The 27,825-nt window shown below is 34.0% G+C and overlaps 3 protein-coding genes across 6 annotated transcripts; 2 read left to right on the forward strand and 1 right to left on the reverse strand.

Annotated features, from left to right (window-relative positions):
- Positions 1-2,782: 2,782 nt before the first annotated feature.
- On the forward strand, positions 2,783-10,183 carry LOC100253698 (ABC transporter C family member 4). 4 transcript variants are annotated; one of them, XM_010653878.3, is made up of 12 exons: positions 2,783-2,983; positions 3,974-6,156; positions 6,320-6,640; positions 6,723-6,809; positions 6,903-7,535; positions 7,628-7,792; positions 7,897-8,191; positions 8,316-8,530; positions 8,642-8,947; positions 9,049-9,112; positions 9,196-9,435; positions 9,718-10,183. In XM_010653878.3, the coding sequence occupies exons 2-12, from the start codon at positions 4,054-4,056 to the stop codon at positions 9,816-9,818; spliced, it is 4,530 nt and encodes a 1,509-aa protein (XP_010652180.1). In that variant the 5' UTR covers positions 2,783-2,983; positions 3,974-4,053; the 3' UTR covers positions 9,819-10,183. The 4 variants fall into 4 exon arrangements, with proteins under 4 accessions (XP_010652180.1, XP_002265012.1, XP_059593861.1 ...); XM_002264976.4 differs by having other exon boundaries at positions 2,841-3,031; XM_059737878.1 differs by lacking the exon at positions 2,783-2,983 and adding an exon at positions 3,032-3,488.
- Positions 10,184-11,546: 1,363 nt separating this feature from the next.
- On the forward strand, positions 11,547-15,953 carry LOC100248599 (nucleolar protein 16). The gene is made up of 3 exons (XM_002265330.4): positions 11,547-11,996; positions 15,373-15,494; positions 15,579-15,953. The coding sequence occupies exons 1-3, from the start codon at positions 11,642-11,644 to the stop codon at positions 15,693-15,695; spliced, it is 594 nt and encodes a 197-aa protein (XP_002265366.1). The 5' UTR covers positions 11,547-11,641; the 3' UTR covers positions 15,696-15,953.
- Positions 15,954-19,408: 3,455 nt separating this feature from the next.
- Positions 19,409-22,545, reverse strand: LOC100243466 (probable E3 ubiquitin-protein ligase BAH1-like 1). Its single transcript, XM_002265400.5, has 6 exons — positions 22,119-22,545; positions 21,050-21,294; positions 20,688-20,942; positions 20,010-20,147; positions 19,868-19,926; positions 19,409-19,744 (listed from the first exon to the last, which is right to left on the reverse strand). Exons 1-6 carry the CDS (start codon positions 22,288-22,290, stop codon positions 19,639-19,641), a joined length of 975 nt encoding a protein of 324 aa, XP_002265436.1. The 5' UTR covers positions 22,291-22,545; the 3' UTR covers positions 19,409-19,638.
- Between the last annotated feature and the right edge of the window lie 5,280 nt (positions 22,546-27,825).

Genomic DNA, 27,825 nt, shown 5'->3' on the forward strand with positions numbered 1-27,825 from the left:
ACGTAACATATCTGACTTCCGGTGCACCATATCAGCTTTTTTCTTAAATTAAATATATAGCAATAATTCTCCCTTTAAAAAGTAACTTTTTTTTTATAACAAAAATTAGGAATTTAGTAATTTTTTAAAATATAGAGTATGAAGTAATTTTTGAACGAGATAATAACTCAAAATATTTTTATTTTGTTATAAGATAAATTGTCGGTATTAATAGTATGTTTGGATGCATTTGAAAAATAAAAAATAAAAAATAATAATACATTCTATATAAAAATTAAATCTTGCATGGAATTATAGATTTATCTTATGTTTTTAAAAATTTAAAATATGGGATATTTAAACTTTTTTAGACCTTAATTCTTCTAAATATATTTTAAAACTATTAAATTTTTGTTTTTAAAAGTTTTTATATATTATATAAAACTATTATTATTTTTTATTTTTAAAAACAAAAATAGGAAATCTCATTGCATTTGATGAAGTTTTTATTAGAAAAAATTTTAGGCAATGTTTAGTTCTCATAAAATATTAAGAAAAATGGTTTTTTCATATTTTTTTTTACTATAAAAAAAATCAAATATAATTAAAATTAATTTAAAATTTATATATATTTTAAATTTATTCAATGTTACAATCAAAATAATAAGTAAAAATATATATATAAAAATAATTTATTAGATTTAAAAAATTTAGACTTATATTTTTATTTATTTATTTTACTTTTTATATCCTTCTATTTTTTCTTTTCTTTTATTTTATTTTTTTCATTTTTTCTTTAAGTTTTTTATAAGTCAAACATAGGTATTTTTTGTTTTTTGGCCGAATAAAAAAAGTTAAAATATTTGAAATTTTTTATTCAGTTAAAAATAATTTGTTAACATCATCCAACATAATTAAAGTGAGATTTTTATCAATAGGTTCAATTTACTTATATTGGATAATGTCAATAGATTGCTTTTAACTTAATATAAAAAATCAAATATTTTAATTTTTTATATTAAATCAAAAAACAAATACCATCATAGTCTAGTCTTAGTGAAAGTGTTTTATTCAAAAAGAGTTTTTGGAACAGTGACCTATCAAATGGCACTACAAGTGATTTTTAATATTTTAAAAATATTTTTCTAAATTTGATCAAATGTATGACTTTTCTTTGAAAATGGTTTTACAATGCATTTGAATGTGTTTCTATTCAAATTGTTTTGAATAATTTTTTTTTAATATTAAAAAAAAACGTTAAAAGTGATTTTTCAAAAGTTTTAAAAATATTTTAAATTGTCTTTAAAAAAACATTTATAGCAAAGGTGTTGCCTAAGGATGACAATATACCGAGTTTTTTCGGGTACCCGCTTCGTCTTGTCTATAATGGGACGAGGTTCAATTTTAATAAACGGGTTTGAGATTTTTTTTAAAAACCTGGGGTGGGTTTGGGTATTGTCCCGTCCCACTCCACCTCAACCCAACCGACCCGATTATATATAAAATTAAATTTAATTTAAAATTTAAAATTAATTTAATTTAAAATTAATTTAATTCAAAATTAATTTAATTTAAAATTTTATTTTACTATTTTTAATGCATAAATTGTTTTGAATAACTAAGGTGGTTTGAATAAATAAGGTGGGGTTAGGATGTGGACGATCCATCTCGAACCTACTCGATTATCATTCCTAATATTGCCAATAAAACAATAGGTAACAAAACACGCGTCATCTTTGAATGACTCCCAGGTGAAAAACATTTAAAATTTGATTCAATGATTTGAAAAATCCGAGATATTTATTTGGTATGGATTACATCATTCAAAATTGCTTCAACGTTCATTTGATTATTAGCCTGAAAGTTCGGGCCTCCTTCGCCTAGTTCCAAAATATTTCCCTGGTGACCTTTATATAAGTCCATGGCAAATTATTTCCACAAAGATGATGTTGTCGTTGAACCAAATCCCAAAGACCAATTTTAATAGAAATTGGACATGTTGGTAATTTTAATAGAATTTTTTTTATACTATTAAAATTTTATTAAGATATTTGGAAAGAGACTTTCCATATAATAATAATATTTTTTTCTTTATTTGTTACACCATGAGATAATAGACCACGCAACATGAGGTGGAGAATTAAATTGCCGAGTTTCGTGGCGGCTATCCTTGGCATTAGTAACTATACTCGTCTAAATAGTTAATAACATAATATACTATGTACAAGTTTGCATACCCGTTCACACTCGCCGCCAAGGAATTCATTGATGAAACAAGGACAAGCTGACAATGTCACTATTGGGCCCCACTTCTGTGTCTATTACTTCTGGTTGACTCCCTTTCACCACGCGCTTTTCCGCGCTATATCCGAACTACGCATATTTTAGCTGACGTGGTTTAGGAGAGCGATCCACGATACACAGAGCGCGTGGAGTTGGCAGAGCTTTTTTACAAACAGCCGTCCATTACTGGCTCACGGGTCAATATTAACCACGTGTTACGAATAAATTTAATAAAAATTAAATATTTAATCAAAGTTTAAAAATTATATTAAAAATATTGAAAATCACTTGAAATTATTTAAATAGCTTCAATTTTAATTTTAATTTTTTTTATTGTATAACATATTACTAAAAAGTGGATTTAAATAATTTAATTTATGAAAAACAGTAGATTTTGCTAAATTTGCCTAATTTGTTAAGAGAAATAATATTAAATATTTGATTAAAAATAATATTATTGACAACCCATTTTCCCTGAATGCTACAAATTTGTATGCTGCCTCAATAGTCAATAGAAATGCGTTGATTGTTCATAAAAATATAAGATAAAATAATGAATCCATTTTTTTCCATTGCCGTCACTGTCCCTCCGTTATCTTTCCTACAAAGCTCGCCATTCCTATGGCCGATATTCCAGTTCTCTCCACATTCTCTCCTTTTCCTCCCCGCTCTCTTGCGGAAGCCCAGTGATTTTCTCGGAGGAGAGAGAGAGTACAGGGAGGTAGGGGCGCCACGTTTCCATTTCAATGCTCTACGTAGTTACACGTTTGTACGTGAATGAAGAATCCTTTTCTCAGCTTTTCTGCTTCTGCTTGCTGCTCTGGCTTTATTGATCTTCTTTGTGTTACCATTCTCTTAAATGTTTTCGTCTTTTTTGGTTTGTTTTTTGAGTTTTTTCTTGCTGCAGTACAGTTTTTGTTTACTTTTTCTCTTTTTTGGTAGTTTTTTTTCATTAATTTCCTGATTCTTGCCCGACACAAGCTTTCTTCTACTGGGTTGAACTTCTTTGACTGTGAAAACCCAATTGATATTGTTTTTTGAACGTCCGATCAATTCCCAGTTGGTGTATTGAACTCCTGGTGTGCCTCTTCTTTTTTCTTTTTCCCTTTTTTCTCAGAGCTTTCGTGGCTCTTTTGAGTTGAAGAAGAAGATTGTGGCAACCACAAAAGTCTAAACCAAAAGGGAAATTGATTTCTCTTTTCTCTACCCGGAGAAAAGTAGTATAGGTTGGTCTTTTTCTCCCCCATCATAGCTGGATTTAGCATTATCTTTTTAAATTTTTTAAAAATAAAAACTTTTCCTTTTTCAAATTTCGTAAAAGTCCTCATTACGTTCTTGATTATGATTCATTCTAGTATTATTTCTTCAAATTTAATGCTCCCCCTGGCTTTCCATATCGAAAGGATGCAATCCTTCATGGGGTTGGTTCAATCAAAGTGACTATTTACCATTTTTTTTTTCTAAATTCATTTATCTATTGGGTTTTGTTTATGGGGTTGCTTAAATGGAGTTGAATCATATTTTGCTGGTATGCCTTTTGAAATCTTTTTGTTTTTTTTGTTTTGGTTTTTTGTAAGAGGAGGTTGGTTGAGTCACGATGATGTCTTTTTTTTTTTTTTTTTTATCATGTGCGGTGGGTTCTTGTATTATGGCTGTGCTACTTTTTTCTTTTCTTGTGGGTTAACATGAATATTTTCCATCATTTTCTCAGGAATTGGGGGAATGGAGATTGGTGAGAACCAAAAATAAATCAAGGATTGTATTGTTTGGTTTCATTTCAAGTTCGTGAAGATGTCTTCTGCTTCTTGGATCACCACCCTCTCATGTTCCAGTTCAGTGATAGCATCCTCAGGGGAAACACCTTTTTCATTGATACTTCAATGGCTGAGATTCATCTTCCTCTCTCCATGTCCTCAGAGAGCTCTTTTATCTTCCATTGATCTCCTCTTCTTGCTCACCCTCATTGCATTTTCCGTTCAAAAGCTCTATTCTAGATTCATCTCCAATGGCCGCTCCAGCTCCGCCATTAACAAGCCCCTCATCAGAAATAACAGAGCTCGTCTTAGAACTACTCTTTGGTTTAAACTCACTCTCACTGCAACAGCTCTTCTAGCTGTCTGCCATGGATTTCTATGCATTTTGGCCTTTGCTAGAGGTGCCCAGATGCCATGGAAGTTAATTGATGCCCTCTTCTGGTTGGTTGAAGCTATAACCCATTTTCTCATTACCATCTTAATTGCCCACGGGAAGAGATTCCAAGCTGTCACCTATCCATTATCGCTTCGGATTTTCTGGGTTGTAAGCTTCATCATCAGTTCATTGTTTACCACTTCTGGGATTATTCGAATCTTCTTCGTGGAAGGATTCGAGGCTTCCAATTTGAGATTGGATGATATTGTCACTTTGGTTACTTTTCCATTATCAGTTGTTCTTCTACTTGTTGGTATCAGAGGATCAACTGGGATTACAGTTGACAGAGAATCTGAACCAGTAATGGATGTGGAAGAGAAATTGTATGAACCTCTTCTGGGAAAATCCAACGTAACTGGCTTTGCTTCAGCTTCTATTTTGTCTAAAGCTTTATGGCTTTGGATGAATCCTTTACTGGGTAAAGGCTACAAATCCCCACTCAAGATTGATGAAATCCCATCCCTTTCGCCAGAACATCGAGCTGAAAGAATGTCAGAGCTCTTTGAATCGAACTGGCCTAAGCCGCATGAAAAATTGAATCACCCGGTCAGAACCACACTGTTCCGGTGTTTCTGGAGGGAGGTTGCTTTCACTGCCTTTCTGGCAATTGTTCGTCTCTGTGTTATATATGTGGGGCCTCTTCTCATCCAAAGATTTGTTGATTTCACGTCAGGGAAAAGAAGCTCCCCTTATGAAGGATACTACCTTGTATTGATTCTCCTCATTGCGAAAACCGTGGAGGTTTTAACATCTCACCATTTTAATTTCAACTCTCAGAAGCTCGGTATGCTTATCCGATCCACTCTCATCACTTCATTATACAGGAAAGGCCTGAGGCTATCATGCTCTGCTCGGCAGGATCATGGGGTTGGACAAATTGTGAATTATATGGCTGTTGATGCTCAGCAGCTCTCTGATATGATGCTTCAGCTACATGCCATATGGTTGATGCCTTTGCAAGTGACTGTTGCCTTAGTGCTTCTTTATAATGAACTTGGTGGTGCCATGATCACAGCAGTAATCGGAATTTTTGCGGTTCTTTTGTTTGTTCTGATGGGCACTCGAAGGAACAACAGATTCCAACACAATGTGATGAAAAATCGTGATTTGAGAATGAAGGCAACTAATGAGATGCTCAATTACATGCGCGTTATCAAGTTCCAGGCGTGGGAAGAGCACTTCAATAAGAGAATTCAATCTTTTCGCGAATCTGAATTTGGATGGCTTACCAAGTTTATGTACTCGATCTCAGGCAATATTATTGTAATGTGGTCAACACCATTAATGATATCGGCTTTCACATTTGCTACTGCGATCATGTTGGGCGTCCAGCTTGATGCAGGGACAGTGTTCACGACAACTTCAATCTTTAAAATCTTGCAGGAGCCAATCAGGGCCTTCCCACAGTCTATGATCTCAATTTCACAAGCAATGATCTCACTGGCCAGGTTGGATAAGTACATGACAAGTAGGGAATTGGTGGAGAGTTCAGTGGAGAGGGAGGAGAGTTGTGATGGTAGAATTGCTGTGGAGGTGAAAGATGGGGTGTTTAGTTGGGATGATGAAGGGAAAGAGGAAGTTTTGAGAAATTTGAATTTTGAGATCAAGAAAGGGGAGCTTGCAGCTATTGTTGGGACAGTTGGGTCGGGGAAATCTTCTCTTCTGGCCTCAGTTCTTGGTGAGATGCATAAAATATCGGGACAGGTATGAATTCCAAATTGTTGAGTGTCCATTGTCTTTTCCTTTCCTCAGTTACCTTTTTCTGTCAATAACTGGTTTGTATTGATGATCATTCACAAAATGTTGATGGTTACATGCCTCTATTTGATGGTTCTATCATTGAATTGATCTCCCTTTTCTTTAACAGGTCAGGCTTTGTGGGACAACTGCCTATGTGGCACAGACATCATGGATCCAGAACGGGACCATTCAGGAGAACATCCTGTTTGGTTTGCCAATGAACACAGAGAAATACAGGGAAGTTATCAGGGTCTGTTGCTTGGAGAAAGACTTGGAAATGATGGAGTATGGAGATCAAACTGAGATTGGAGAGCGTGGCATCAACCTCAGTGGCGGCCAGAAGCAGCGCATTCAACTTGCAAGAGCTGTTTATCAGGATTGTGATGTCTATCTTCTCGATGATGTCTTTAGCGCTGTGGATGCTCACACTGGGACCGATATATTCAAGGTGACAACGTTTACAAATAGAAACAAATTGGTTGCTTCTTGTAAATCATGAAATGTAACCAACTTCTTCATACCCTTTGCAGGAATGTGTTAGGGGAGCTCTCAGAAACAAGACCATCTTGCTCGTCACCCATCAAGTCGACTTCCTGCACAATGTTGATCTTATCTTAGTGAGTGTGATTTTGTTTTCAAATATCCATTTTATTGTTCAATCTTACAGGAAAAAAATGACGTAATTTTCTAAATTTGCTACTCAAACCCAGGTGATGAGAGATGGGATGATCGTCCAATCAGGAAAGTACAACGATCTACTAGAATCTGGCATGGATTTTAAAGCACTAGTAGCTGCCCATGAAACCTCCATGGAACTTGTAGAAGAAGCAGGCCCTGCCATCACCAGTGAGAATTCACCCAAACTACCACAATCTCCTCAACCCTTTTCCAACCATGGGGAAGCCAATGGTGTAGACAAGTCTGGAGACCAATCCAAGTCCAATAAAGAATCTTCTAAGCTAATCAAAGATGAGGAGAGGGAAACCGGAAAAGTCAGCTTTCAAGTGTACAAGCAATACTGTACTGAGGCTTATGGGTGGTCGGGATTAGCAGGAGTGTTGCTACTGTCTCTGGCATGGCAGGGGTCTCTCATGGCCAGTGATTACTGGCTAGCATATGAAACTTCAGAAAAGCATGCTAAGTCATTCAACGCATCTTTGTTCATCACCAACTATTCAATTATTGCTGCTGTTTCTGTCCTGTTGATAGTGATCAGATCATTTACTGTCACAAAGCTGGGGCTTAAGACAGCACAGATTTTCTTCTCGCAAATTCTTCACAGCATTCTGCATGCACCCATGTCGTTCTTTGACACAACACCTTCGGGAAGAATCCTTAGTCGGGTAAGAATTTGGAGGCTGAATTAGAATATGAACTTCTGATTATGTTAATTGAGGAAGTTTAGACTTATGAAATGTGTATTTTTCCATTGCAGGCATCGACAGATCAAACCAATGTCGATCTCTTTGTACCCTTTTTTATGGCCGTAACCCTTGCCATGTACATCACGCTGCTCAGTATCATCATCATCACTTGTCAATATGCCTGGCCAACGATATTCCTATTAATTCCACTTGGTTGGCTGAATGTTTGGTACCGGGTACGAGCAATTTTCTTGGTTTGCCACTAGTTCTATTGGAATCTTGGAGTGATGAAACATATAAAAGGACCCATCATCAAAATTTCTGTTTCTTTAACTTGCAGGGATACTTTATTGCATCATCTCGGGAAATAACTCGCCTTGACTCAATCACGAAAGCGCCTGTTATCCATCATTTCTCAGAAAGCATCTCTGGAGTTACGACAATCCGCTGTTTCAGGAAGCAGATTGGGTTCACACAGGAAAATGTTCACCGGGTGGATAAGAATTTGCGCATGGATTTCCACAACAATGGATCCAACGAGTGGCTTGGCTTCCGTTTAGAACTGATTGGAAGCTTCATCATGTGTCTTTCAACCATGTTCATGATCTTGTTGCCTAGCAGTATTATAAAGCCAGGTATACGCTTATGCTACCATTATGGGAATTATATTATTCTCATTAGCTGAAAGAAAATCTCTGAATCACTTCCCAATGGTTTCGGTTTTTCTATAATGGGAACTGACACATACTAATGACACAGAGAACGTTGGCTTGTCACTCTCCTACGGGTTGTCCCTCAACAGTGTGCTGTTCTGGGCCATTTACATGAGCTGCTTTGTGGAAAACAAGATGGTTTCTGTTGAGAGGATAAAACAATTCACAAACATTCCATCAGAAGCAGCTTGGCAGATCAAAGACCGTCTTCCTCCTCCAAATTGGCCCACCCATGGCAATGTGGAGCTCAAGGACTTGCAGGTAACTAGCTAAGATCATCATTCTGATTATATATTTAGCAAAATCTGGACTTGTCATTAGTTTATGAAAGGTGTTGGGGTGTTAAAAGTTTCTTGAATTTTCCGGGAACAGGTTAGATATCGTCCAAACAGTCCTCTGGTGCTCAAAGGCATTACTCTGAACATTCGAGGGAAAGAGAAGATCGGGGTTGTTGGTCGAACAGGGAGTGGGAAGTCCACTTTAGTCCAGGTGTTCTTTAGGTTGGTGGAGCCTTCAGGGGGGAAGATTATCATTGATGGCATTGATATCGGCATGCTTGGGCTTCATGATCTAAGGTCTCGCTTTGGCATCATTCCTCAAGAACCCGTTCTTTTCGAAGGAACTGTGAGAAGCAACGTGGACCCAGTTGGGCAGTACTCAGATGAAGAAATATGGCAGGTAAACATACCATGCCCTTCTTCTAACAATGACCATGTACAGCCTATTTTACGATACTTGATGCATGAGTTCATCTGTTCCTGTGATTCATCCTTTTGCAGAGCCTTGAACACTGTCAATTGAAAGAAGTGGTGGCTGGAAAACCCGATAAACTTGATTCACTAGGTACTTGTATTTCTACTCTAATTTTACCTCAACATTTCTTTTCAATGATTGATAGTTACCAAAACGCTTCTACTTCTTCTCAGTGGTCGACAATGGAGATAACTGGAGTGTGGGGCAGAGGCAGCTTCTCTGCTTGGGGCGTGTAATGCTGAAGCGCAGCCGGATTTTGTTCTTGGATGAGGCAACTGCTTCTGTTGATTCACAAACAGATGCTGTGATTCAAAGGATCATCCGAGAAGACTTTGCAAACTGCACAATCATCAGCATCGCTCACAGGATACCCACAGTCATGGACTGCGACAGGGTCTTAGTCATAGATGCAGGTGTGTGCTTTTTTCCCTTACCCTTCTTCTTCACGTAAATTTTATAACCAAGATTGTCATGCCCTAAGACCCATTCTGAGGGCATGATATGCTCATTTCATGCCTTAAGCATGGAGACTCGATATCATGATGAACTCCCATGCAGAACAACATCCGCAGGATTTGAAGTTGTGTCAGGAAAACTCCTTAAACTTAAAACGCACAATATCTACACAGTTAAGAACGGATCCTAACAAAAATTGTAGCTGATGGCCCTTTATTTCTTCATTTTTTTCTGAACAGGTAGAGCCAAAGAATTCGACAAACCATCTCGCCTGCTGGAGAGGCATTCCCTGTTTGGGGCACTGGTTCAGGAGTATGCAAACCGCTCAGCAGGAATGTAAGCAAACAAGCATTCAGGCTGTCCAGACATCTTCATGGGGATTCCTTCCATGGGAACTCTGTGTACCAGCATGTGGATCAATTACTAATTAGGTGGAAAATACCAGTCTCTGATTCTTGGAATTTGGCTCTGAGCATCCCATTATTCAAAGCTACAGAAATTTTATATGATCCATGTTCGAAGTCAAACTACGTAGCTTTGTTATTAATTAGTGATGTTGTACCATATTGATATCTATAAGATACTTTAGTATCATCAGTTGAAATGGTTCTGATGAGTTACGGTATTATTGTGAGCTTGTTTCCAGAATTGGGTGTCTGCTAACGAGCTAATTAATAATAACAATGTTGTTGTCACCAGTTTAAATCTGTTTGCTTCTCATGAAAACCATGATTCCTGGGAAAATTCGTGATGATGGAATAAGCAAAAGCAGTGCTTCCATTGGAGACATAGTAGTTGATTGCAGAGTACAAATTGTTTGGATCCTATCAAAGACCATGAACCTGTTTTTAAAAAAGATTAATGTGATAAAAAAATTGTAAATAATATTTTTAAAATTTAATTTTTAGAATGCAATGGATACAAGGTTGATTATAATGTTTAATATATATATATATATATATATATATATATATATATATATATATATATATTTTATCAAATTAGAAAATGAAAGTTCTAAGGTGCTGTTTGGAGTTTCAAAGTCTTTAACAAAGAAGATAGCAAGGAATTTTTTTTTTTTTTTTTTTTAAGTGAAGGTAAATAATATATTTATTCAAACTTAATCAACTTTTGAGAAATAAAGGGTTTGAAAATGTCTAATTATATTTAATTTTTTCTTTGTAGTTTTAACCATGGGTCAAAAATTCAGGGAATTGTTAAACCCAAAAGAGTTGAATCTAATAAAACTTATTTAAGTCCGTTCTCTTAAAAAAATTAGAAATTTATTGATTCAATATGAGTCCCAAAAGGAATGAATGAATTAAATCAAACTTATTTTGTAATAACACATACTCAATCATGTAGATAAGATCAAAGGGGCTCTATTGTAACCCGTGGAACTACACTCAAATCTGTAACCAAAGGTGTAGATAGGATCAAAGGGGCACTCAAACTTATTTTGTAATGACTCACACTCAAACTTACTAAACTTATTTTATAGGAACTGCACTCAAATTTGTAACCAAAGGTGTAGATAGGATCAAATGTGCATTCAAATCTATAACTAAAGGTGTAGATAGGATCAAAGGGGCCTTCACGGCTTTTCCTCATCCAACTTTATAAATATTATTTACTTTGAATCTAAAGGGATTCTTACGATTTTAAAACACATGTAAAAAGCCCATATTTGTACAACATTATGAATTTTCTTCTTATCCGATGTGGGACATCACACACTATATGTTGGTTTAATTATTCAATTAATTATAATTTAATAATAATTCTCAAAAATTGGTTTTAAAAATAATTGATAATCATAAAATGTTGTTAAGAACAAGTCTCATACATAGCCTTACATAGCGGTTTTTTTCCTAATATTTATGAATCAAAGACATTCTTATTATAATTAATTTTAGTTGGTATCTATTAAAATTATTTTAGTTATATAAGCTTCTAATTTTAACATTTTGTAACTAACCGGAAAATAATTTTATAAGACATGCTCTTAACCAAATAATTTGATTAAAAAATCTAATTAAAGTAATTTTTGTTCCCTATTATGTAATAAGAAAAGAAAAATGGCCTGATAAATATCTGAAAGCCTTAAACCCTGCTAAAGCCCTCGTCTTCGCGCTTGCCCAAGAGAGAGTTTGAGAGAGGGAGATGGCAGGGTCACGGAGAAAGTACAAGAGATCGAAGTCCAAGGTGCAAGTGGCCCTGCCGAGGAAGAACCCTAGAATATTCAAGCCAGCCTTCTCTGTCCCGCCTAAGCTCCGTGCCCTAATCGGTGATTCCTCCGATCCCAAATGGGACGACCAAGGCACTGTCATTCGCAACTACAAGTCATACGGCGTCGTCTCGAACCCCAATTTGCTCGGCGTCCGATCTCGCACTCCTCAGATTATCGAAACTGACTCTCTCCAAGTCCCTCAGCCGCCGCCGCCGCCGTCAGATTCCACCGATGCGGCCGTCTCGGAGTTCGAGCCTCTCGATTCTGGCAGCGATCAGGAAGAGGATGGTGAGTTTCTTATCTAAGTGTTGCTATAATGGGTATTACTATTTAGGGCTTCGAATGTTTCTGGGTTTATGGTTCTGATGGAAAACTTCTGGAATTTGTTGAAAATAATCTGGGTCTGGGTTTGTTTCGAGGGGAAATAGTTTTCAAATAATTATTTTTTTAGGAATTCATTGTTTGTTTTACATATATGAAACAAAAATTTTGTAGAAATTGGTTTTCTCGGATAATAATGGAGCCAAAGAAAAATTCTGATTTGATACCATTGGAATTCAACTTATTGGGATAGAATAGTATGAAATTCAGCTTACTTTTCACCCTTTGGTTAGTCTCACCTTTTCTTATTACTATAATCCTTATTGTAGTTTGTTTCGAACGTATGGTAGCTTGTTTCAAACGTATGGGTTACAGAACGCCTGATTCTCAATTTTACTATATTCCGAACTGATTATTCTAACATGAGAAGCTAAGTTGAAGCTCAACTCCCATCTCTTTGGCTCATATTTGAGATGCTGAGATTCAATCTGTCAGTAAAAGTGTGGTGTGCCTTTTCTTGGTTAGTGCTTCATTTGCATTTAGGAATTAGGGTGTCCGAGAAAAGACTGTCTAAACATTAGAATAAAATGAAGAATCACTTTCTGTCTCCTCATTTCTGATTAAACCAAGTCTGTGGACAAGCATTCTCTGTTTCATGTGATTGAAGAATTTTTTGAAGAATGGTTGCAGAGGGAAATATTTGCTTTTTTACTTAACTAATTTGTTGAGTTACCACACACACATACAAACACACACATATTGATAGGTAAGCCAAATAAATATATATTATAAGTGCTAGTTGAAGGTGCACCAAAGTTATACAGTCTGGAAAGCAACAAGAAAAGGGCAACAAAAAACAATAGCCCCTTCAAGACAAATCTAACCTGTCTATAAAATCTAACATTGTTAAGGAGCCTCCATCTATGTATGCCCGCACCCATAACAAAAGATTATAAAGAAATGAGAATTTTAGTGAAATAACAGACATTTCTTTACTTTTAAAAGATTTTTGGTTCCTCTTCTTACACATTGTCCAAAAAATATACAATGCAATAACCCTCTAAACCTTCTTCGATGCTTTACCCACAAAGGATCCACACCACTTTAATAGTCTCTTTTACCAAACATCATTACCCATGTAATCCCAAACAAGGAGAATTCCAAACTCCATATGCCTTGTGCTTGGGCACAATGAAGGAGAATGTGGCTAACCATGTCTTTCTATTCCATAAAAAGAAAACATCGGTTCACTAGAGATCATCCTCTTCTTTACAGCTGGTTCAACGTCAAAACCTTTCCTCGAGAAGCTTCCTATACTAAAACACTAACTTTGGCCAGGACCATCGGGTTCCAAATAGCCTTCAAAGGGAAAGTAGCCGTTTTTTCTTGCTCTAGAAAAGAGTGGAAGGATTTTAGTATAAGCTTCCCTTTCTTATTATCCTTCCAATCTAGCTTATCATTTTCATTCCTTCTCACCACCTTTCCGTGGAGCCTTGAGATAAACTCCTTAATCCTTTCCAACTCCCAATCATTTAGATTCCTTGAGAAATGAGGATTCCAAAGCCCACCCTCTTTGTGATGGTCCCAATCATCCACTACCCAAGTTGTCTTTCTCAAGGATATGGAATATAATAAGAAAGATTCTCTTAGAGTTGAATCATGACACCAGATGTCTTTCTAAAACCTCCCTTCTACCATTGCCCACACTGAAAGAGGTTCTTTTGCTAATGATGCCTTACCCACTTCTGATGGCCTTCCACAACCTTACCCTAAAACTCTTCCTACTTTCCTTAGAACACCAACCCTCCTCCTCATCCCCATACTTCCCAACATAATCCTTTTCCAAGGAGTCTCGTTTTCGAATGCAAGCCTCCACAACCACTTTCCCAATAGCGCCTTATTAGGATCGAAAGCTTTCTACTTACTACCAACTACTCTATCACTTTTCTCCATACAAACAACATCTCATCTCATTGGATGCGGCTTTTTCTCTAAAGAACCCCCATCTCGCAAGAAGTCCCTTTGAATCCTCTCAAGCCTTAAGCTTACTCTTTTGGACATGACATGAAAAGACATTTGATGTATGGGTAGACTTGAAAGAGTGCTTTTGATAAGAGGAAGCCTCCCACCTTTAGAGAGATATTGTCTTTTCCACATGAACAAAACCTCTTGTGGACTCTCTCCTCCCTCAAATGCCAACAAGTCATCGATTTACAAGATGCCCCTAAAAGGAGGCCCTAATATATATTAGGTGGCTTCCCTTTCCCAAAACCCATTTGAGACGCAAATTCCTTCACATTAGGAATATTGCTTGCCGAAATTAATTCCCTCTTTTGCGGATTAATCTTTAAACTTGATAACGCTCCAAACCACATACATAAAGATCTAACTAAGATAAATCACTTGTTCTTGATTCTTTTCGCAAAAAATAAGCTTATTTTCTATGAACTCACTTTTGCCTCTTTTCTTTGCCCCTCTTCTACAAACAACTGAGCCCCTCCATAGCTAAAACAAAAATATAAGGGGATTTGGGATTCCCTTGCCTTAAACCCCTAAAACTTTGAAGAAACTTGTGCAAGTTTCGTTCACCAATACCAAAAATCTCACTATAGATACCAATTGATTCAACTGATCCATTTTTTTACCAAACCCCATTTTGTCAAGAATTTCTAGCAAATAGGCCCAATTCACATGGTCATAGGCCTTTTCTATATCTAACTTGTATATTATGCCATTCAAATCATTCTTTGTTTGAGTTACATTATATTTTATCATGCTTTTGAATTTAGATGAGCATGAATCTATTGAGTACCACTTAAACTTTAAAATGGAATGCCATAAGCAACGTCCTATTTTTATATTTAGTTCCCAAAAAATACTAAGAAAAGAAAAAAAAAATGTTAAAGAAAATGATTTTCTTATATTTGATTGTACTATGAAAAATACAAAAGAAAGTCAAATATAATTAAAATCAGTTAGAAATTTATGCATTTTCAAATTATTAATCTTTATATACAAAAATTAAAATAAGTGAAATGGGTTTGAAGTAGCATGTAAAATTAATTTATTGACTTCAATCTCTTTTTCTTTACTTTTCTTTTTCCTTCCTATTTTCTTTCCTTCGCATTTTTCGTCAAATTTTTGGGGAACCAAACATAACCTAAATCTTTGGATTAAATCTAGAGCAATGCTCCCTGGCTATTGGCCGCACTCTAATATCCTTATGCTGGATAGAAGTGGGAGGGTCAGTGTTGTGTTGACTATACAGTCACCTCTTTTGTGAAACTGTGTCTTCCTGGCCTTTCTTGCTCATTGTTGATAACATTATACTTGGGATGTATAGATTTGAAGTCGGCACTTGGGAAGAAGAGAAGAGATGGAAAAAATGCGGCTTTGAAACCACTAACCACCATACAACGTCTTCATGTCCTTAAGCTGGTTGAGAAATATGGGGATGACTACCAGGTAGGCTGTGAGTTGTTTATTTCAGAGCTCCTGACCCCTTGGGAGGTTTTAGCTTCGGAATCTCATGTACTCATTGTTTTGCAGAGCATGTTTATGGACACAAAGCTGAATTCAATGCAGCATTCAGTTGGAACTCTGGAGAAACTATGCAAAAGATACCACTTGCATAAGGATAAAAACCCCTTAATCTTGACAGGATGAGCACGGTGCAGCTTCAGGCAGGGGTCATTTCAGGACACACCAGAACTGTGATGCTATATGTTTGATTTTGTGGCATAATTACATTATTTTTTGCCAACTTGGGATTAGTAGAACTGCATTTTTGTTGAGTTATGACTGGGATTGTTTAGATGAGGATGTGTTTTCTCTACCAGTTTTGGCACTCTATGGTGTTTTTTAGTTAGAAGTATGTAGTTGATTCCTCAGGAATGAAATGAAAGCAGTCATCTCCATTCATTATATTAATTAATATTAATATAATGAAATTAAAAATTAATGATATGTTCTTCAAAAATAAAAGCATATTGATATATTAAATTACATGATTGACATACATTAAGACTTATTTGATTATCAAATTTTATACACTTGTAGTTGAAATTTTGTTTTAGTTGTATAAGCCTGACATTCTTGCATGGTCAAAATGTAAGTCATTCTCAGTCTTTACAAAAGTTATAATTCTGTCGATTTTTAAATTCTTGATTCTGATTTCTTCTATTTCATATTCTTCTCATATATTTTCCCTTCATATTTTTTATTTTATTTTTTAGTTTTATAAAAAGGTTTAGTAAACATGTGATTAGTGAAATACCATACAAGGTTTCCTATTGGGAAATGTGTGAAGGGAAGAGGAACACAAGAATTTATGAGGATGTTTGCTTGTCTAAATATTCCAAAATACCAAAATTTATTATAATAATAAATATTTTATAATGATTAATTATGTAAGTGTTAGAATTTGATAATTAGATAGTAATTAGGGTTTTAGTTATGCTTAGTTAAATAAGAAAATATTAGAAAATTTCCAAGTTTCATTGAATACTCCCTGGTTTATATGTGGTGTATCTTTGCATTTTCCTCTGTAATTCAAGTTCAACCCCTAACTCAGGTTGAAGTTCTAGCTCAAGCCACACTCTAGCTGTAGTCGTCCTTTGGCTGGGAACTCCTCTAATTTCTACTCAAGCCACACTCTAGCGCTAATCGTCCTTTGGATAGGTACTCCTCTAAGTTTTCCATCTTTCTAATTCAAGCTCTAGTTTAAACCACATTTTTGCTCTTATCGAGTCCTTTGGATAGGGACTCCCCTAATTTCTCCTCCTTTTTGTTCAAGTTCAACATATAGCTTTGGTTCAAGCTTTAAATCCAACCCCACTCTAGCTTTAGTCGTCCTACAATGAGAACTTTTGCTTCGAGCTCTAGTTCAAGCCTCATGCCCCTCGTTTAGTTTTGAGTGTTTGGTAAAACTTAATTTTTATTATTTAATGATTTAAATTCAATTAAAATTTATTACTTATTTTTATTATTTTAAGTGTTAAAATCATTTGATAAAATTAGCATATTTACCCTTATTAGTTATAATTAATATTTATTATTAAAATTTTTAATTAATATTTATTTTTATTAATCTTAAACAATAAATTTATTTATTAAACAGTCATATTTAAAATATTATATATTTACAAGATAATTTTAAAATAGAGTCATGAAGGTAAAATTATAATTGTTAAATATATTTTTATTAAATGTGCGCAAATAAGATTAACCAAAAAATGAGATTAATAAAAATAAATTAATTTTTTTAAAATATTTAAAGTAATTTTTAACTTTAAATGATGATATTAAATTACTTTAACAAACATATTTAATAAATTTAATAAAGTTTTTAATTCACTTTTAAGTCATGAAGTTGATTTATAAGGTACCCTCTGAGCGTTGGTTCAAGTCATTCTCTAGATCTTGTACAAGTTCAATCTATAGTTCAAGCCCCACTTTAACTCTAGTCGTTCCTTGAGGTAGGTGCAAGTTCACTTGTAGCTCTCGATCAATCTTTAGTCCCAGCCCCACTTTAACTCTAATAATCTTTCGAGGTAGGTACCCCCCTAGTTGCTCCTATCCATTAAGTACTTCTCAGTTCAACTTATAGCTCTTTCTCAATCTCTAGGTCAAGCCCCACTTCAACTCTAGTCATCCTTTGAGGTAACTCTAATCATCCACTTGGTGGGTATCCTAACTTTGGCTTTTTTTAAAGGTACCCCACCCTTACATTATATTTGGTTTTTGAAAAATATTAAAGAAAAAAGAATGTTAAGGAAATAATTTTTTTATGTTTAGTTTTATTATGAAAAAAATAAAAAATAATTAAAATGATTTTAAAATGTATATATTTTTAAATTATTTAATTTTTATATAAAATATGAAAAATAAGTAAAAATGAGTTTGAAGAAAGTAAAAATTTATGTATTTTCAAATTATTTAAAATAAGTATTTTTATTTTCCTCCTACCCGAATTCAAATCAAATGTTCAGATGCATGTATGAATGAGAGGCATTCAATCTGCCAACTGTAGTAGAAGTAAGCTTGAAGACTAACCAGACCCTGTCATTTAAAAACAACAATGGTGCTGATGATAATGGCATTATGGCAGCTTTTAAGGCAGTTTTTCTGGATTATGAATCTAAAGCAATCCACCACAGCTGGCATCACCACCAACCATAGTATTGCTTCTGCTTTGGAACTCCTTAGTACACCTGGACCAAGTCAATCCAAATTATGTCCAAATTTTTTTATTAGATTTAGTAAGGTTTAATAATATTTTAATATCTAAGTGGTAAGAGAAATAGTTTCTAAAGTCAGAATCTAAAAAATGGGCTACAAGTTTCAAAACTTTCATATTTTATCCTAAACAAACCATATAAAGCTCCAAACTTTAAATTGGTCTTTTTCCCACAAATAGTCTTGAGAGTTATCCAAATAATCCCATAAAGAAAGATAAGAAAAGTTGACATTTTCCCACAATGGATGAGAAGTTTTTCATCATTTTTTGGACAAACAAACATCAATTCACTGGAGAATGACCCCTCTTCTTTACCTTCTCTCATACTGCTTTCCAACCCAAAAAAACAAAACAAAAAAAAAAGCAACCTTTAGGACCCCACACCTCCTCTGAGAGAGACTGCAAAGAAGCTCCCATGGAAATAAGTTCTAATAGGGGGAAAAAAATCCCTTTACCTCCACCTAGCCACACCATTTCTACTAGGGAATGCTTATTGACCCTCACCAACGACCATCCAAGCATCCTCTGAGAAGCCAGAAAACAGCCTTAAAGCCTTTATGGTGCCTCTACAGCTCTTGCAAGAAAATAACCTAGAACTGCCATCACTAATGTGAAACAGATAAGAAGAAATAGAACCTCCCGGAGAGGAACCCAGTTGGAGATCCATTCACTAAAACTGAAATTCTAACTGTTGGAGTCATAAAGATTGAATATATGTGACCTTAGGCATTTCAATGCAAAAGTTCAACCAAGACATCCAACTTATTTGAAGTAATCCCACTCTATGGCAAACTATTGGTTTCTTAAAGAAAGAAAAACGAAAAAAAATGCAGTCTAATCCTCTGTACCAAAGCAGTTGTCGATTCCATAATCTTACATTCTACTGAAACAACGACAATGAGCAACAAACAAACAAATCTTCCTCCTTACAACCCTTTTGCCATGTGAGTAGCCTTCTTAAATCACTAAACCCCTAAATTTTGACATACCCTACTTAAAACTTGAATGATAACAGCCAAACTCTTCATTTACCTCTTTGTTGAGACATACATGATCCTAAGAAATGCTTCACCAAAAAAATGGGACAAATGTAGGCCCTGATCCTTGGTACAGGTCTACCTAGAATTTAAAGTCTTCATAAACAAAAATTTTGAAGTTGTAATGGTATTTCAACTCAACCAAGCTACAGAATCACAAACGGGTTTTTGTATCAACAATACATCATAAACTTGGAATACAAAATGCATATATACAATTTTCTACAGGGAGAAGATATGTTCCTGAAACAAACATTGAGAAACCTCAAAATACATGAAATGAATTTCCACAGGTACCTAGTAATAGGCACTACCGAAGAAAGATATTTCCTGTTCAGACACCCATGAATGCTCGACATTGGGATTCCCAGTGCTCCTTTGCTTGTCGAATCCTCTCTGTTCTCTCTGTTTGAAGCCTCTGCTCCCAATATTCATGGCAGCTGTCAAAGTATCAAGAATAGAAAACTTACATAAGTCAGAAGAAAGAAAAGATTTTCGGGTATGTGGTAGGACTATGAATCTCAGCAGACATGAAGTGAAAGATGTCATAGATTGAGATATACCTCCGACTTAATAGAATGTTTAACTCCTCCAAATGTACAGCACCTTCATAAACTCCTGCCTGAAATCAATGCAAAGCATTTTGAAATACTGAAGTTCAATAAAAATGAAAGTAATTTGATCATGACAAAGATATAAATTTACCTCTCGACAGAGTGGGCATTTTTCTTTAGGTTCGGCTATCTTCAATCCATCCACAATAGTCACTGATGCAGCAGAGCAAGCACACATGTAGCAGAAGATATGGCCACACGTGAGAGATACTGGGTCAAAGACTGTGTCCTGTTACAAAAAGATTCCCTGTTGGCTTTAAATAGTTGAGATGATCCTAAACCAAACATAAGCTTTGCCATTCATCGCATTAATGCTACCCTCCATTAAAATTCAGTATTGCATAAACAGAACTCTGACTTTTAATATCACAATCAACTTTTTTCTACTGTTCAGATTGTGGGCTGGGGATCTTTAGTTCAGAGCATCCTTCACCATGATTAAAAAAGAAAAACCTAATTCTTATTGCTACATGTGGGAGCTCATTTCAGTCTCCAGTATTGACCCCCAAATTCCAAGAGAAAAAAAACTTGAAATATTTCCCAACCTAGTTACAGAGAGGTTCATAGTAAGCAAACTATAAGAACATCCAAGCAATAAGAGTGCCACCAAATAAATTCCCACAAAAAAAATGAAAAGAATCGGCACCCAAAATCCATCTGGTCTTCTACTTGTTTGTAGTGCTTGTTTTGTAGTTATTTATCCCTGTAAGCTACGTGTAAAAAATATACAAGGCTTCTTTGCTTAACAATATAAAATATGGCAAATTACCAAGCATATAGAACAAGTCAAGTCAATATCGAGCTTGACTGAATCAAAGAGTTCACAAGAGAGTGATGGTTTGCCATCGTTGAATGTGAGGGAGCATCCATCAAACAAGGCAGGGGCCTTTCTCGACTTGGCTTTGGATTCCCGTAAATTGATATGAAAAGCCATAAGTTCACATAGCCAAGGGGACTGAAGGATCTCCATATGCATGCTTTGAGCTTGTGACTTGAATGCCTGCCCTTGCTTAGAGTAATGAACCTGTCTTCAACAGAAAAATAAAAAGGGTAAAAACCGGCATATTTCCCTTCAACCATTCACCAAAACGAATAAAGATCTACAAACCATAAGGTGTGTGATGGACATACTTTATCATACTTCTTTAGTATTTTTCGAATTGCAGTGGCATTGATCATTGCATAAGTGACCAGGTCTTTGCCTTCTTGAATTAAGGCAACATGGTTTCCTTGCAGCTTCCCTTTGAACCATATGTAGTACTTCCTAACACCCGATGCCAAATGCAGATCCAGCAATTTCTGTGCTCGCTCATTGAAGCAGCCTACTATTTCAGACATTTCCTTGAGAAGTGAAGGGAAGAAGGTTCCATCACAAACTGTAAAAAAATTTTCTATTAGAATTCAACTAAAAATCCATAAAAATTAAAGCTAGAAAACGTAATGCAGGATGGTTCTATCCTATATGTAGCTTTAAGAAATTTCAAAGTGCATCTATAGGCAAAAATGGGTTTCTATTGAATCAAAAATTATAGCTATTCAGCTGCCCAAACCTGTAGTTCATTGCCGTGAGGAAGGAAAAACTGGAAATCACAGACGGTTACAAACACAGAATAATTCAAGACACGTACAAAGGGACAGTAAGAAAACTGTATAAAAAGAAAAAAAAAAAAAAAAGGAAAGAAATTATGAACTAGAGAATGTTCGATTACCAAAAACACAGCAGAGGGCCAAGAGACAAGTATATCAGAAATGATCAAATCCTGGAAGTTACTATTAAGATTTCAGATTCAATAAAAAGGAAACGTGATTTGCAGAGGAAAATTAGAAATGAGAATTCAAAAAGGAACAAAAAGCAAATACAATTATGATGCTGCTTCAGACAGAAAGAGGGAAAGGTTCATGGAAAAAACAGAGACCATACACATTCCTGGGGTTTTACCAATGGAATCAATGGTCGGAATTTGAAAACTAATACAAAAAAACCCAGAAAATATGATCCCATATCCAACCCAAAAAATTGAATCAAACAACACTTCTCCAAAGGAAATACACATTCTTGGGGTTTTATCAATGGAACCAATGGTCAGAATTTGAAAACAAAAAAAAAAGAACCCAAAAAATATGAACCCATATCTAGCCCAAAAATTGAATCAAACAACACCAAAAACACTAAAAATAAATTATTTTTTGTTCTTTCTACCTTGGCAATGGTGGGGGCAAGTGGGGATATCAACAACACCCTCGAGGCCTTTCTGGATTTGAAGGTCTCTCCTACACCTCTTCAAAATCTTCTTGAGCTTCTTGAACCCAACCCCAGGAAGTTTCTTCTCCTGGGCCTGCATGTACTCCTGATATTTCTTGCAAAACTTCATCTTCCACACCCACCACCTTTGATCATATACAATGCAGAAAGGTCTCTCCCCGTACAGATGCTCTGCTGATAAAACCTCAACAAAAAGGCCCTGAATCCTAAGACCTCTACGTTTCTACGCCTTTTGCTATAACGGTTTTTTAGCAACCAAAGGCGAATTTAACTCAAAACTCTGAAACCACAGAGAAAAGGTCAATTTATGGGAAGTTTCCCCAAGAGGGAGACACCCCTTGGCTGGATCTCTTCACCTTTGCTTTGTATAATTAAAAATATTTTTTAATTTTTCTATAAAAAAAAAATCAAATATAATTAAAAACTTTTATATTTTAATTATTTAATCTTTATGTAAAAAAGTCAAAATAATAATAATAAAAAAAAAGTTTAAAATAGTATATAAAAACAATTTAATTTTTTTATTTTTAAATATATAAAAATAATATATAAATTACTTAAATACCCTCGTCTCCTTTCCGCGAATCAACCAAATCATGGTCTATATAATTCATCTCTATCCACTCTACCTCTACCCCTCTCAGTCAATTCCCATATCTTTCTCTTTTTCACATGATTTTGATTTAAAGTTATTATAAAGTCTGATGTGTCACCATTGACGTGAAGATCCATGTGAATTGTCAGCCAAACTTTCTCAACTTTTTGGGAATACCCATCTATGGTTTTAAAAAATTCACGTATTATATCTTTTTTTTTTTTAATTATTTGTATAAATTTCAGCAAAATTCATCAAAAATTTAAAAATTAAATTTCAATTTTAATCTAATAAGAAAACGTTATTTAGAAGATTTATGATAATGACCTATAATTTAATGAATAAAATTCCTTTCATGCGGGAGGTGACGTGGGCTGGTTTGAAATTCTGGCCCTTGCCACGTGGATATTAATATCATGCCACGTCATCCGATAAGCTTCGGTGAAAACAACGTGCCGTGTCGAGGCTTGTGGCGGGAGTTAAAAGGGGAAGATCGTGGGCAACTCGCTCTCTTTTTGCTCAAAACTACCAAGATGCCACCTCAACACTACAAACGGAGCAAGACATAGATGGGCAAAAACGTAATTTTGGGGTGCCGCACTAAAAAAAGTTGCTTGTCGTCTACGAAAGTGGCGTGAATGGCACTTTAGTTTTGAGGTTCCTTGGTGAATGGTTATTTTAGAGATTATTTGGAGTTTTTGCAAATTTTAACTTTTAGTGTTTAACTTTTTCTTTTCAATATACAGCAATGCAATGATTTTTGTATTGTCACTTGTGGATTCCATTCTCGTAACCTCCAATCGGTTTGATATGATTTTAAGAAATGTTTTTAATATTTAAAAATTTTTATCATTTAAATATTAAAAATATTTTTTAAAGCGACTTTCAAACACATTTTTAATTTCGATATAATCTGATTTAATATTTTTATAATATTTATAATTCATATATAATAATATTTTTTAATTTTTTTAAATATCAAATTATACATATATTTTTATAGATATAAATCTATTTTTATATATTTTAAATATATAACCCAATTAACCAAACAAATCCAATCAACTCAAATTTAATTTATACTTAAAATAAATAAATTTATGTTGGACCTAGATGGAACTCAACTGAAAAATTGGGTTAGATTGGATTTTACTTTATTGTTTTTTAATTCGGGTTAATATCCAACTCAATTACAATCCCCAATCTTATACTTTAAGGTTAAAGTTTAATAAATCAAATATCTTTCACCCTAAATCCTAGACTTTCAAGTTAAAGTTTAATAAATCAAATATTTTTTTGCTTAATATGGTAATGCATATGGAAGGATCTTTAAGTAATTTTTTTTTCACCTGGAAAATAAAATTTTATTTTAATTAAAAATTTACTTAATTTTAATATAGTAATTTCAGAAATAGTTTATAGTAAGTAAAAATAATATATTACTTAATTTTATTTCATCAGCATTATTTTTTTTTTATCACAATCACTAAAAGAAATATAATAATGATTTTTTATTTATTTTTACCTTTTAATAAAAAATTAGTTTTTTATAAATAAATTAAATAGACTTTATTTGGAATTTTAATTTTGTTATGTTAAATAATTAAAAATAAAATATTTTATTCTAAAGGAAATTCAAATTTAAAATAAATAAATTAAAAATCAAATTTTATTTAGTATAATTTCTAGAATAGCTAAAAAAAAATTTCTTTATATGAAATAATGAATTAGAAAAAAGTTTGATTTAAAATAAGATATATTTTAGTATAAAATTATTTAATAATAAAAATATTAATTTAAAATGGATAAATATGAAATAAAAAAAAAATTTAAAATTCACTTACTATATTTTATTATAATTACAATAAAAAGTAAGCACCACTATTTTTCACTTATAAGTGATTAACTCTTTTATCAAAACACTCCCTACATCAACAAAATTATTTTTCATATTTAAAATCCCCAAACATAATTTTATTCTTAAAAACAATTGACTAATTTTTTTTTCAAAAAAAATTATTTTTTAAAAACATTATATAACAACAAATTTTGAGTTTTGAAAATTTATTTTATAATTTTTTTATATAAAATAAATATATTTTATAAAAATTAAAATATTATAATTTTTAATAACTTATTTGATTAAAAAGTATTTATTATTATTATTATCGTTATTATATATTAAAAATAGATAAAATAAAAATTTTAATTTAATTTAATTTAATTTTATATATAATCGAGATGGAGCGGGAGAAAGCAAGATGAGACGGCACAAGATAATACTTGAACCTACCCTTCACTCGTGCTAAACTCGCTTGTCCCATTAAGGATATGACGGGGTGTCAGTAAAAACCAACCCCATTATCATCCTTAAGAACGACCTAAGAATGCCTACATATTTTTAGCCCAAATTTAAATTGATTTGGTCATTGAACAAACTCACACTCACCAATGGTCTCTAAGAGTGAATGTGATGATGACGGCACACTACAATGCTGATGCCAATACATTTATCAAACAATTTTGTGAGCCCTTCAAAAGCAAGTCAAATTGCAATTTGCTCCTCCCACATTCCTTTTTTCTTCTTTGGTCTGTCCAATTGCCCATTTTTTAAGGTCAATATTTTGCTAATTTCAAAGTTTGTGCCATATCCACATTACTACATTTGACCATATTACATTGCCATCTTTCCCTATTGAATTGGTATGTGGCTCTGAAATCTTTCAAAAGAACACACTCCATCTCTCCTTTCAAATACACCATCATTGGGGGACAAGAAATCTTGCAATTCCATTTTTCTTATCATCACTTTTGAAAGGCTTGAATTGCAGCCACTCTAAATGGAGTACCCACCATCACCATGCTTTGTCCATGTTTCAATGTAAAGCTTTTGAATTATTTCTTCAACTAATATAATAATATATTAAATCTTTTCCTTTCGGAGGGTTATTCAAACGGGGCTTTATGTTTTCTTTTTTAATTATTAATAATTATATCACAAAATAATATAAAGAATTAAATAAAAATCATATCCCATTTAGTTCTTTTATTATCCAGGTTAACCCCAATCAACTTCAAATTATTGCTAATTAAAATAATAATGAATAATTAGACTTGGCCTCATGATTCAAGACATACCTTCGAGTGCTTTAATTATTTTGTGATTTAACCTTCATGATTAAAATCACAAAATAATATAAAAAATTAAATAAAATCATATCCCAATTATTATTATTATTATATATATATATATTTACTATCTAGACTAACTCCAATTCAAGCTATTGCTCGTTAAAATCATATTGAATCATTAGACTTATTGCCCTTATGATTAAAGACGTGCCTTCAAATGCTTTGTGCTGAAAATATCATACAACATGCTGTTAGGAACAACATGGCTTCATGATTAATGGGTGACTCCTTTTGTTCTTTACAATAAAAAATTTTAAGTCTTAAAAATTTTAGTAATGTAGTTTAAAAGTTTGTTTGACGGTATTTATAATCATTTATCCAACTCTCCTAAAAATAATTATAATTAAAAATGATGCATATATCATAAACTTATAATGCATTACCAAAGTGTTCACGATATTCGAATACAAGAAGAGATGGACACGGTTAGTCAACTCTGATTCGTCAAGAATCTCCTGCCAGTGACACTCCTAGGGACAGGACAAATGACCTCGATTTTAATACCACATGTGGGACCTTAGACACTATCAACTTTCTTAAAAGCAATTACTGTTAGGAAAAACGCATACTCTAACCCTATAATGCATTCATCCAAGCACCCGTGATATTTGAAGATAAGGGGGTTGATGGATGCAGTTACCTCCGATCTATCCATACAAGTGATTTTTTATATTTTTAAAATTGTTTCCTAAATTTTACAAAAACAATTCATTTAAATATATATATATATTTTGGGTTAAAAGTATTTAACACATTGTAGACCCTCGTTTTGGTCTATAAGTTTTTAGGATATTTTGAGAGCATATTTTCACCACTTTGAGGACTTTTTGGCCGCTGATATGAGAGAGTGGCATGGGAGGAGTGATTTTTTAAGTAAGAAATCAGAGGTTAACACGTTGCATGGGGATATTCTGGCCGTTAAGAAGGAGCGGATGGGTGCAGGAGAGGGGGTAGTGTTTTTGAGAGGCAATGAGAGGTCGACACGTGGCAAAGAGATTCCAGAGAAAGGCTGCAAGCCGATAGGGTGGAGCGGATGCTGCATGGGCAGGGGGAAAAAAGAGATATTGGAAGGTGATTTGGGCAAGTGAGAGAGGGTGCTTTTGTGACCCTTTTTGGTAGGATCTTTTTGCTTTTTGGGGGGGGGAGCCAGAGGAGAAGACTACTGAGGAGCTTTCTTTGGGCAAAGGGAGGTGCGTTTTGGGGAAGGGTTGCTCTGGAGATATTACGAATTAGGTACGCATTCATTCTGGTCATTCTCTATGCTTGTTTTGATTCTCATATATGCATGATAGTTCCATATATTTATTGATTTTCTCATCAATTACTACGTCAACTTCATTTTATTAGTAGAGACCCATTTTTAAGGATTTAGAGGGGTGCTACGGTTTTTACCGTACTTTCCCGATAAATAACCTGACTCTCGAACTCGATCCGATTTTTTATAGACCACTTTTTTCAAAATAAGGAGTCACACTTAGGGTTTTCTTTCTTATTTTGTTTACCATTTAAAAATAAAACAAAAATAAGTGACGATTCCAAGTCATTTTCTAAAAATAAAATCATTTTTCAAAATAAAAATCGAACTTACCATCGACTGGAAAACACATGAGTCGAAATACGGAGTCCACACATATATTCTTAATTTATTCATTTAGTTTGAAAAATACTTTTTTCAAAAACTGAGAACAACTTGCACTCTGAAAGTGAAAGTACATTTTTTTCTTTTTTTTTCTTTTAAAAAAAAAATCATAAAAGCATTTTAATTTTGATATTATAATATGTATGAGTGCACTTTAGGTTGGCATTCCATGTAGATGGAGGGCACTGAATACGCCAGTGGATTTGAGTGCCCGCTGA

This window comes from Vitis vinifera, chromosome 7 (genome assembly GCF_030704535.1).
Source record: "Vitis vinifera cultivar Pinot Noir 40024 chromosome 7, ASM3070453v1".
NCBI lineage: Eukaryota > Viridiplantae > Streptophyta > Magnoliopsida > Vitales > Vitaceae > Vitis > Vitis vinifera.

Bases quoted from the DNA above. Each gene is read 5' to 3' on its own strand.
- LOC100248599 (XM_002265330.4), top strand. From the start codon at position 11,642: ATGGCAGGGTCACGGAGAAAGTACAAGAGATCGAAGTCCAAGGTGCAA. The intron at 11,997-15,372 runs GTGAGTTTCTTA...TGGGATGTATAG, and splicing joins CAGCGATCAGGAAGAGGATG to ATTTGAAGTCGGCACTTGGG. The intron at 15,495-15,578 runs GTAGGCTGTGAG...ATTGTTTTGCAG, and splicing joins AATATGGGGATGACTACCAG to AGCATGTTTATGGACACAAA.
- LOC100243466 (XM_002265400.5), bottom strand. From the start codon at position 22,290: ATGAAGTTTTGCAAGAAATATCAGGAGTACATGCAGGCCCAGGAGAAG. The intron at 21,295-22,118 runs GTAGAAAGAACA...ATTTTTTTACAG, and splicing joins TTGCCCCCACCATTGCCAAG to TTTGTGATGGAACCTTCTTC. The intron at 19,745-19,867 runs GTATATCTCAAT...ATACTTTGACAG, and splicing joins AACATTCTATTAAGTCGGAG to CTGCCATGAATATTGGGAGC.
- LOC100253698 (XM_010653878.3), top strand. From the start codon at position 4,054: ATGTCTTCTGCTTCTTGGATCACCACCCTCTCATGTTCCAGTTCAGTG. The intron at 6,157-6,319 runs GTATGAATTCCA...TTTCTTTAACAG, and splicing joins TGCATAAAATATCGGGACAG to GTCAGGCTTTGTGGGACAAC. The intron at 9,436-9,717 runs GTGTGTGCTTTT...TTTTCTGAACAG, and splicing joins GGTCTTAGTCATAGATGCAG to GTAGAGCCAAAGAATTCGAC.